Genomic DNA, 11,446 nt, shown 5'->3' with positions numbered 1-11,446 from the left:
AAGAATCCCTGAGCTCTAAAACAACATTTTCTCTCTTTCTCATGGCAAAATCTGTAAAATAGCATGAGATTAGATATAATACTTCACATTTTTCTCTGTGCCCCATAAAAAAATATATAATCAAAAAAACATACAATCATTTGGGGTCGGGGCTTGCTCGAACCTTGCAGGGGGTACCCATATTTAAAAAAAAATAAAAAATATGGAACAGAACAGCGAAAGCAAGATGTATATGTTTGTTTTACTCCATGTGTAACTCTGTGTTGTTGTTTGTGTCGAACTGCTTTGCTTTATCTTGGCCAGGTCGCAATTGTAAATGAGAACTTGTTCTCAACTTGCCTACCTGGTTAAATAAAGGTGAAATAAAATTTTAAAAACTTGTTTGCTATCGTCAGCTGGTTCTGAATATGTCATTTATATCATCCTGCCGTGTTTCATTGAAGAGGTAATGACGAGCAAAATCTGAATCTTTAACATAAAGCTACTGTAACTACTGTAAGTGTGCAGCTAATGCTACTAGCTGAAAGACTAAATGAGTATAACATCCTTGCATTTAAAGCTTGTTCGATATTCAAAAATGTTATATTTCCTGCATACCCAAATGGCCATACTGATGCCCCGTACACATTGCGACGTAATTCATTACACCGTATGTCATCTTCACGCCACTACTAAGTGTAGTGTTTGTAACACGATGGAGGAGAGCCTGTCTCTCCTCAGAGATTGTATTTATTTTTGGGAGATTGCAAAATGTGAGCTTTTCATTCAAGACAGCTCATATATATATATTGTTTCAGGTGATAATAAAACATGTTTTGTTTAGTTACTGTTTAGTTACTTTTTCCTCAACTTGTTTTTCTAACTTTATGGCAAGTCAAGCTAGCGTGCACTGCAGAGCAGTTAGCTAGCTAAAAGATACCATTGTAGCTAGCGGCCTCCACCTAATAATTATTATCAAAAACAAATGCCATTACCATCACAATAAACTTAAATGGGAAGCAACAGCCAATGTCTATTATTTAACATTACCATTCAAATAGGACTTTTTTAAGAATGGGTAATTGGTTACAAGTTGCTAGCTATCCAATAAAGCCATCACCGAAAACCACATATTTTCATCTTCTTCTGTCGTTTAGTAACTTCCTGTTCTTTGATGGAGTTTAGCCTGCCTCACTAACGACGCCTTTTGCCTGTACTTTACCTTCTGTACTGTACCTTCTGCCTGTACTTTACCTTCTGTACTGTACCTTCTGCCTGTACTTTAGCCTATTGGATTTCCTGTTATCTACCTGTTGCCTAATCTCCCGGACTACGTTACTAGCCTTTTCCCTGCCTGTACTGTTGCCCTTTTGGACCCCCTGTGTATGACCCCCTGTGTACGCCCGCCCCTGGACCAAGCTACCTGCCTCCTCCTGTGGTCCTTTGCAATAACCACCTGCTGCGCCCTGCGCTTGAAACCAGCTCTCTGTCTCCCCTCGTGTTCATTACAGATCTGTATTTTCTGCTGGCCAGCCCCACCACCACAGAAAGCAGTATTAATGCCAAAATAACAAGCAAAACAGGCCGTGTGGCTTTGCCCCACCTGCCCTGAATGACGAGCCGGCCACTGCCCATATCTAATGATCAGCTGTTGTCAAACATGAGTCTGGAAAGACGATTCTCTTCCTCAAAAGTGTGCAGTGAATGCTACTAGATGAAAAGCCGAAGTGAGTATAACATCCTGGCATTTAAAGCATACTGGATTTTTTACATATCACATATTATAAAACATTATATTTTTGCAAACCTAAAATGCTTACTATTTAGAACGGAAATATGGATATTCAGACATGGCCAGTATCTTCTGTCATCTCCTGACTTGAAGCGCCCCCTGTTGTCTGAATGCAGCATGGTGTGACTCCGTGTGAGAGAGACTGGGTGTATGTGTGTTCAGGACGGTCCTGTAGAGAGGAGGGAGTTCATGAATAAGCCAGCCAGTGCTCTGTGCCAGGTTTGTTTGTCACATCTCCCTTGTCTGCGCCTTATGCAAATGGTGGTGGGGGGGCTGCGCGAGAGGGTCCATGGGAAACTGGGGGAGCTAATCCACCATGTTGAACAGAGGAGGAGATGAGGACTTTTCAATTCAACCCCCATTAACACCCACACATGCACAGCTGAACACCTGTTTATTTTCCACACATCGATGTGTGTAAATCCCACGGTCTGAAGAACACCCAAACCTATATGTCCCATATTAATTGGCCTCAGTGTGTTGATTGTGGATGTCATCTTGCAAGAAAAAACATTTGATTAGGAAATGGAAGACAGATTGTATGGGAATTGGCAGTGCTGAGTATCCTTTCTTATCCCCAAAAATATATATATTTTGATTGATTGCTTTATTGTTTTTAGAAATGGTTTTACTTTTCTGTTTAGATATTGAAATAGAATCTCTTGATATATAGCATCTCATTTTCAAGAAAGACAGAGGTTTGAGTGGCAGGTCTCTCGATAAGAGAGATGGGACAGAATCCAAGGCTTTAGTTCCTATAGGTACTAACAGGTTTGTTTTAGAAAGCTGCCTGTTTCTGTCATGCTGAAGTAACTCCGTCTCCCCTCCCTCCCTCTCTCTCTTTACCCTGCAGGAGGTTACTGAGGGTACACAGGGAAGAGCTTTTTGTTTCACGAGCCTCCATAAGGTCCACCCTGGGAGGAAAAGTCAGAGAGAAAAGGCCAAAAACAAAGGCAATCACAAAAAAAAAACTTTGCTTGAGCACTGCAAAGCCTAATAGGAGCGAATCGCCATCTATTTAGCTTCTACAAATCACTAACAGCAGGCCTTGATAAAAAATTATGGAAAATATGTAGGATATGAGAACCGCCAAAACACTAGACTGTAGCCCCGCTATTGAAGCCAGATGTTGAATTTAACTGGCCAATTTTGATAAATAGCATAATGATTACCATTAAACATCAGGGTAATTTTATATCAGTCCGGCACAATGTTGTTCTTCTTTTATAGACCAAATGAACTCAGCTCGGTGCCCAAGGCCAGGTGCTAGTTTCACCTTGATCAGAACCATGGCATGTGTGTCTCCACAGCATCCTGTCCCAGAATACATGCGGCGGCAGCCATTTTTGTTTTTGAAGTGGCTTATCTCGTGGGCACAGCAATGGGGGTTTTGGTGACAGCTAATATTGTGGGCAAAGTGATGGGTGTTTTTGTGACGGCTAATATTGTGGACACAGTGATAGGTGTTTTGGTAACAGCTAATAATGTGGGCACAGTGATGGGTGTTTTGATGGCAGCTGATCTTGTGGGACATAGTAATGGGGTTTCAGTGGCTTTAATTGGAGTTCATTGGAGTATTAGCCTGCTTTGTGCCTTATGCAATGTCCAACATTCCAATATATCTGTGTGAAGGGCTTAGGAGTTCAATGTTTCATAGTCGTGACTTAGTGACCCACACTGGGATTTACATCACTTGCTCCTCTGTCTCCAGTCAGCTCCCAACTCAACACATATCAGAATATACCAAGTTAAAGGCCTATGTGTAGACACCTACAAAGCTCACCAATTAGCTTGAAATATAACCCTATAATACAACATCCCCATATCCACCTTCCCCTTCACTTCCTCCCAACTTGTTTAATAAAAGGATCATGCCTACAACCATAGTTGATGCTCTAGGCATGTTATCTCATTAATTGGGATTAATGTCTCAACGACATAACAGTTATTACACTTTGAGCTTTAGTATTTATTGACTTAGACCAAAGTAACTATTTCAAAAGAAAATTGACATTTGCCTAAGAATTTGAACAGACACAAAGAAGATGTAATACAACAGTCATTTTTGTAGCATAGCTCATTTTATTGTTTAAACAGTTTTGCATAGGAAATATATCCACGTCCAGTAATTGACTGCAGTAAAAACATCTGCTAGCAGTATAGGTTGGATATAACAGTAACAATCACCAAAAATGTTGAGCCTTATTTACACTGATTTTAATCTTGTGGCAATTTTAGCCCCTGCACCAAATGTAACCATCTCAAAGGCATTGCCTACTGCTTTAATGTTCTAAAATCAAAAAAGAAAACAAAAAGAAGGGATATCAAGGCCTTCGCTATACAGTTCACGACGCATACCTGTGGTTTCTAAACTGTCAAATAAAAAGATATCAACAAAAAGGTTTCAAAAGTCCTCTAAAACCTACATTCAATACATACGTAGACTTTTGCACACACCTGCTGTGTTACTACTGGAGACTGTTACGTATTGTTTAGTTGGTGTTGTAGTAGTTGTGTTTTTTAATTCACCTTGAAGTGATTCGCCATAGTAATAATGTGTGTGCAGAGGGAGTAAAAGTGCCACAAGACCCATAAGAAGTCAACCATTCTGAGAAGTTGGCAAGCATTTTCAAATGTCATTAGTTAACATAATGTAGCAATTGACAATCCAAAGAAACACACTGTCCAAACGACGTGTACACATAGCTTTTTCCCCTCAAAGAGCAAGCATGAGATGGGCGTACCCAGCTGACCTTCAAGTGAATGAAGCACAAAAAACCCTCTTGCAAAGACACATCTCAAACCAAAAACAAAACAACAAACAAAACTAAAAATTCAAAAAGATTTGAGAGAACACGCCAAGGCGCCCCACACATATCGCTTCGTTTGAAGTTGTTTAACTTTTTTGTTGTTGTCATATCACATTTATTGACAATGGACACTCCACTGAGACGGTGAGCTTGAACAGGCACTGAATTATTCATATATTTAGTTAAGTGATTAGTAATACAGAAAATGCTGGTTTTTATGTTTCCTGCTTACAACAACAACCTGATGTTAATAATCAATACATGGAACACATCTATTGCTCACGTAAAAACACACCTCCTGAAAGCACTTTTAGCCATCCATCTGTCCTCTTAATCCCTAGAGCACTGAACATTAAGTAAGTAGAACTACACAGATATTGCATGATTGCCACTGGTCTTTCTTGCATAAGGTACTGATCGGTTGACCATGGATAGCCTACAACAATCATTACTGAATATTGAATAATACTCATCTCTGTCATGCCTTTCTCATCTGTGGGCCTACATGTCATTCTGTGAAAACGGTTGTACATGATGTCCATAGATGATCAAATCAAATTAGCCCTTTGAAAATAAACATTATGCAATGTATGCAACACAAAACCTGCCTATACCTGTCTACTTATTAAATATCTACCATGAGTGGGACACTGATATAAAAGGTATTTTCATCCACATCAGGTGAACTGTTAAGAATTTACAGGACTTTTTGTACATAGTTAGGAGACCAAAAGTATTGGGACAAATTTACTTATGTGTATTAAAGTAGTACAAACTTAAGTATTTAGTCCCATATTCATGGTAAATAATGTATTGCGTAATTTTGTTGTCACTTTTATTGTAAATAATAATAGAATATGTCTCTAAACACTTTACAGCATCCTGAATGAGTTGTGAATAATGATGAGTGAGAAAGTTAGACGCACAAATATCATACCCCCCAAAAATGCTAACCTCCCCTGTTATTGTAATGGTGAGAGGTTAGCATTTCTTAGGGGTATGATATTTGTGCGTCTGTAACTTTCTCACTCATCATTATTCACGATTCATTCAGGATTATCGTGATCATGGTAGCATCCACATTAACGTAGTCTTTAGAAATATATTCTATTCTTATTTACAATAAAAGTGACACAATACATTAGTTATCATTCATTTCAATTGGGCACAAAATAATCTGAAACACAAACAAAACAAACAGAAAATGAATCCAACAAGTTCGTAGAGTCACAAACTTGATTGCATGTTATGAACATGGAACCAAATACTTAACTCTTTACTACGCTAATACACATAAGGGAATTTCTCCCAATACTTTTGTTCCCCTAAAATTGGGGGACTATGTACAAAAAGTGGTGTAATTTCTAAACAGTTCACCCAATATGAATGAAAATACCCTCAAATTAAAGCTGGCAGTCTGTACTTAAACTTCATAGTCATTGTACCATTTCAAAGTCTTGGAGTACAGAGCCAAAAGAACAAAAATGTGTCACTGTCCTAATACTTTTGGAGCTCACTGTAGATGAAATTATGAAAAGTGCAAAAATCTGTGATGCCTGGGGGCCACAAAGGACTTACATCACCCAATCCTCACAGTGGAACTACTTGCTCGATGTTACATACACATGCCTGTTCCAAATCCAAACCCATAATGGACACTTCAAAACTTTGTCAAATGCTAGGTGCCAAATTTCTCGTGGATTGTTGCATCATCTTGTAATTATGATTTTTTTCTAAAGGAGGACTTTCGTGGGATCAACATAACACACTTGATATTAACACAGTAGAACAATCTATGATGACACTTTGAATGTTACCCTGGTATTTCACTGGTGGTGGGCTCAAACCAGGTGCCTTTATTGTGAACTGACATGGATAGATCTCCCCTACGGTAGAACCCAATCTCCCCCCCCCCCCCCCCCCCTCTCTCTCTGACATGGATTCACAACCACATAATCACATCATACATTCTGCTATGGCCACACTAACAAAAACAAGAATTTCAAATATTACTGAAATGTTTCCAAAATGGAAAGTTTATTTTAATTTTATGGTTCTGTATAGGATACTTTACCTTAATACAGGAATATTAAAAAGTTATAAAATCCTTTAATTTTGGATTATTTGGGCCTGTTTTTTTTCCCCTCCTAAAATGGAATTGACTTATATAATACCCAAGATGTTTGAAAACAATCACAAACAAGGGTGTCAAATAAAAAGCGTGAAAAAGATTACAGTGTACAAACTCCTGTCTATAAGGCAGGTATCTCTATAGAAAGACCCTCATCTTCGCTCGATGTGTCGTGTCACCCTCTCTATCCCTCGTGCATTCTCTCTTACAAGCATGCACACACACACACACACATACACACGCACACGCACGCGCACGCACACACATGCACACACACACACATGCACACGCACGCGCATGCACACGCACACGCACACATACTCATAAACACACATTACTCGCAAGCTGCCAAAAGCAGATTTTAACCCAAAGAACTACTGCTATCGACGCCACCACGGCATTCACCTTTATATACACCCAATCTTCTACCCAAAATATCAACATCAAGTCTGACACGTTTCTATCACACGTGACTAAGGGAAAATGCCCTTCAGTGGGGTCTGCAATGGCCAGAGGCTGCAAAGCACTTGTGGGTTTTTTTTCACACAAAAAAAGCAGAACAGTGCACATAGAATAGGGTGGTTTTTGTTATGTTTTTTTCATTCCCAAATTCAGAATAAGTTTCTTGGTGAAGGAGGAGAGAATAAGCTTGACTTGAGTTTAGGAGGTTTTATACACTTTCTGGCCTCTCAAAGAGTGTTGTGTATACAGTACAGTACCTTTCTTCGAATTAAGCCGGTAAGAAAGTTCACAATTGCTGGGATAGAGTGCAACAGGTAACATCGTTGTGGATAGTGTCTATTTGAGTTATAAAAGTAATTTTTTGTATTACAAGGTGGGAGAGTTGTGATTGGAATTTGTAATGCCCTGTAACGCCTGACATTTTCTTTTTGTTCACATATGCAATATATTTTTTGGTTTGTTATAGATTTGACGTAACACACTTGGGGAAGACGATAACCTATGTGCTACTGTATGCAAGTTCTCTATTGTTGTTCTTCTCCGGGCACTACACAGTACAATGAAAATAGCAGAGGTCCTTCCTCTGTAGTCCATAGCTTATTACATGATCAAATCAGGGCTCCCTATAGCGATAACGGGTAGAGATATCCCCGGGGTGTATACAGATATAGTGCATATATGTTGATTAATACTTTCTTTAGACTGATTTGACCGGTTTCACATGGATTTGTCGGTGTGTTGATTGTACCGCATGTGTAACAGGTCACTTTATATATACTGTATTTTTAAGGCATCTACTTGGGAATTGCATATAGTGACTGATAATAGAATGACACCATGTTATGTTTAAGGGTTAATGCTTATATAGCTGCCTGCAATTTTTTTTTTTTACAATTGCAGTATGATTTCAGTTTGCAATTGTGGGTCTGATTAAGGTTAGCGTGTTCCTCTCCTGAATGTTTTTTTTTTTTTGTGATGGTCCCACAAGTCAAGCCGTCTCCCCTGTGAAAATGAGCTTAGTCAATGTCACATGCTAGCACCCCAGGTGGGAAGTTGAATGCAAAGAGTCAAGTTTGTCACAGTAGACAGATCAGTGACTTTGCAGCCATACGAGACCAACGGGTGCATTCTTTACAGGCGAACAGTAAGCTTAGATAAATGGCCCCCTCCCTCCCCCAAGAAATAAAAACAAATTGAAACATGTCTCTCCATCTGTCACTACACGACAATAAGACCTTGTCATTCACTGCATAGAAAGCAGTCCCTACTTTGGTCATTTAAAAAAGGAAAACAACAACAACGATATCAACAAAATAAATGCATTACAATATTATCTCCAAACTAGCCTCTAATAATTGCCGTATCTATAAGCACTACCTACATAGGCAAAACTTGGTATTGCATAATTTCCATAAATCTGAATTCTTCTCTCCTCAATAGTAACTGGATGATGGAAAAACCAAAAACAAAACAATAAAACAAAAATGAAAGGTTATTCGAAAACCACCGAAAACACTGAAAAATAATTCTGGTGATTATAGACTTTAGAACGGCAACTATACTTGATATGCACCGTAACTGTGAGAGAAAGTAGTAAATGAATGTAAAAAATCAACAATGTCACAATTTTCATTCAGAGTACAACAAAAAAAAGTATTATCATAAATTGTTTAGTTTCTTTTCTATAATGGTAATAAATGCCACAAAAAACAAGTGTAGTGATATCTTTATATTCAAAGGCAAGGCACGTAATGTGGACTATATGTCATCGTGCAAATGAAGAGTATTGGAGAGATTTGTCATATCTGGACTTGGAGAGAGGTCAAGTCAATAAACCTGCCTTGCACAATTCTAGATTTCAGGGAATGCCACCATTGTATCTGGGATTTTTAGTGTTGAAGTGGCAAAAGGTGCAACCCACTGCAACCTTGCAGGTTCGAGGTTGCACAAAAAGTGTAGATTTTGAGACGTACACATACATTTTAGTGAATGACTTTAACAGCCTGCATTCATAGTTTTTTTTCGGCAAGTCATATTGTAAACACAAGCTTCATAAGCTAATGGCCAAATTAATATGTTATTGATTTCGAATGGCATTTTATACACTATGTGTGTTTCATTTTTTAAACTTTCTGTTTGTTATTTTTTCCACAATAAATAAAAAGCTCCCCATGAGACTGAGTAGGGCTCAATAGAAGTGCTGGCTTGTTCATATTCAGTTCTGCATAGGTAGCTTAATGCGCACCTTCAAACACATCTCTGCATTTCAGGTTTAGTATTTTTTTCTTTCCATATTGAGACACAAAGAAATGCAACTCAAATCAACTCAAATGTTTTTTTAAACATTTCACGTTTACGTATTTAAACCAAAAAACGTATATTTATCCCCTTTCCTTTAGAGTCTTAGGGCTGACAGACTGATAGCTTCCCTTCAAAAATTCAATTGCACTTGCCTCTTTCGAGTTTTCAAGATTTTTTTTTTTTTTTATCTTAAAAAAAAAAAAATTCTAGAGGAGATACGAATTCTTTCAAAAAAGGGGTCAAATCTCTAACCTAAAAATAGTGTTTAGTCTTCTTTTTTTTACCATAGTAAGAGTTAGGAGTACTCTTAAGAGTATAACTAACTTTTAAGTAAATAGCAGTACAGAATCAACAGGATAATGAGTAAAAAAAAATATATATCACAGTAAACTGAAATCTAAGGGAAAAAACACTCTGAATTCACAATTTGTTCCTATGGTTACACAGTGAATAGTTTGATATAGAAGGGGTAAAGGTCAAAGTTGAATAACTTACAGTCGGGTACGTCTACTACCAGCCAGTCTTTGTGTGTTTCAGACCACCACTTCCCCTGTTCGTAACCAAGGTTAGAAACTCCCAACATCAAAATGAAGAAGAACACCACTATTAGACTAAGAGTTGTCATGCAAAACATTAAGGCATCTTAAGTTTTTTTGTACAGGATACATCACAGTATTTTGAATAGAAAGGCTCTTTTCACACAATGACTGACTGGCATGGCGAAGGGTTAGCTAGAGTGGACCGGATCAGTTTTGCTCCAAACCTACTCAAGTCTTCTTGGCCAATGTCCCGAAGGAGGAGGGGTCTGTGGGAGGGGGGAAGGGGAGGGAGGGAGAGAGGGGGTAAGCACCATTGTTTTAAGTGCTGCTTGCTGGTTAGTTCCTCCGTAGCCGACACTTCTTGCCCCTTGAGCGGTCTTCAGTTCTCTGCCTCTGTGTGGAGGAGGGGGGGTTCACCAATGATGTTTATGCTGTAGTTCTGGTGGACATTTGTCGGCAGAATCGGAGTCCCGTTCGTGACTTGGAATGGAACTAAGCTCGCCCAGGTACCAGGACTGTTTAAACACAACAGAGAGAGAAGGAGAGAACGGAAGAGGGTTTTGAGTCACCTGCATTGAGCAATGGAAGCGTTTGGACACTTTGGAAAGCAATCATGAAATACTCATGTAATGCAGCATTACATTACACTGTAACACGACATCACTATAACATGAACACTTAACACAAATCTACAGTAAAATAACCAATTATTTTGTTTAGGCAGAAAACACAATTCTGTGTATATAGCATGTATGTCTTGTTAGGATGTGTAATTATTATGCAGCGTCAATCAAATGTCTACGAAACCATCAATCAAATTCTATGGCAGTGTTTTTATGAACAATTGTTTTTTTAAACGGCACCCACAATAGTTTCATCCCTCTCGTCCAATCATGTTGCTTTATTCAGGGACAGTTTGATGTAAAGGTCTTATGTCTAGTCTAATCAGTCTATGGTTCGAAGGGGGACACAGTCAGACAAAGCGCTTCCAGTGTATTCTGCCGATTCCTCTGAGGAGGATGTCAAGCGAGGATCACACCTAATCCCATATTGACAGACCCTCTCCATGTTGATCAATGGTGCTACGGAAGGGGGTCGGGGTCTTTACAAATCCTCCTCATCCCCATTCAACGCACGCTAATGCAACACAACACAGCGATTGTTCACCGGAGGCGCAAACCGAAAGTGCAGCCTGCTTGCGAAACACAAACAATGTGTTGTTGTTCTCAAGGGGCTCAATGATACGTACATGTCGAATAATGAATGAATTATCCCCCCCCCCCCCCCCCCCCGACACACACACACATAGCTGCTATGTCTGAAATACCTGTCTTGTCTTGCACAATTGCTGCATTATAGGCCAACACTATATACAGGGCCTGATATGTAGACACTACATAGAATCTTATTTTCCCGGGGGGTATGTTTGAAA

General features: G+C 39.0%; 1 protein-coding gene across 10 annotated transcripts in view; it reads right to left on the bottom strand.

The window, feature by feature from the left end:
* Positions 1-3,830: 3,830 nt before the first annotated feature.
* The window catches only part of LOC109880990 (nuclear factor 1 B-type), a 97,577-nt gene continuing 89,961 nt past the window's right edge, over positions 3,831-11,446 (bottom strand). For all 10 annotated transcript variants that reach the window (XM_031832420.1, XM_031832418.1, XM_031832413.1 and 7 more), the window contains one exon: positions 3,831-10,529. In XM_031832420.1, coding sequence (XP_031688280.1) covers positions 10,428-10,529 — 102 coding nt within the window. In that variant the 3' untranslated portion in view covers positions 3,831-10,427. The remainder of the gene's footprint in view (positions 10,530-11,446) is intronic.

The sequence above is a fragment of the Oncorhynchus kisutch genome, linkage group LG9, assembly GCF_002021735.2.
Source record: "Oncorhynchus kisutch isolate 150728-3 linkage group LG9, Okis_V2, whole genome shotgun sequence".
NCBI classification, from domain to species: domain Eukaryota; kingdom Metazoa; phylum Chordata; class Actinopteri; order Salmoniformes; family Salmonidae; genus Oncorhynchus; species Oncorhynchus kisutch.
The sequence above is the reverse complement of the archived record's forward strand: the minus strand, read 5'-3'. Positions and strand labels throughout refer to the sequence as shown.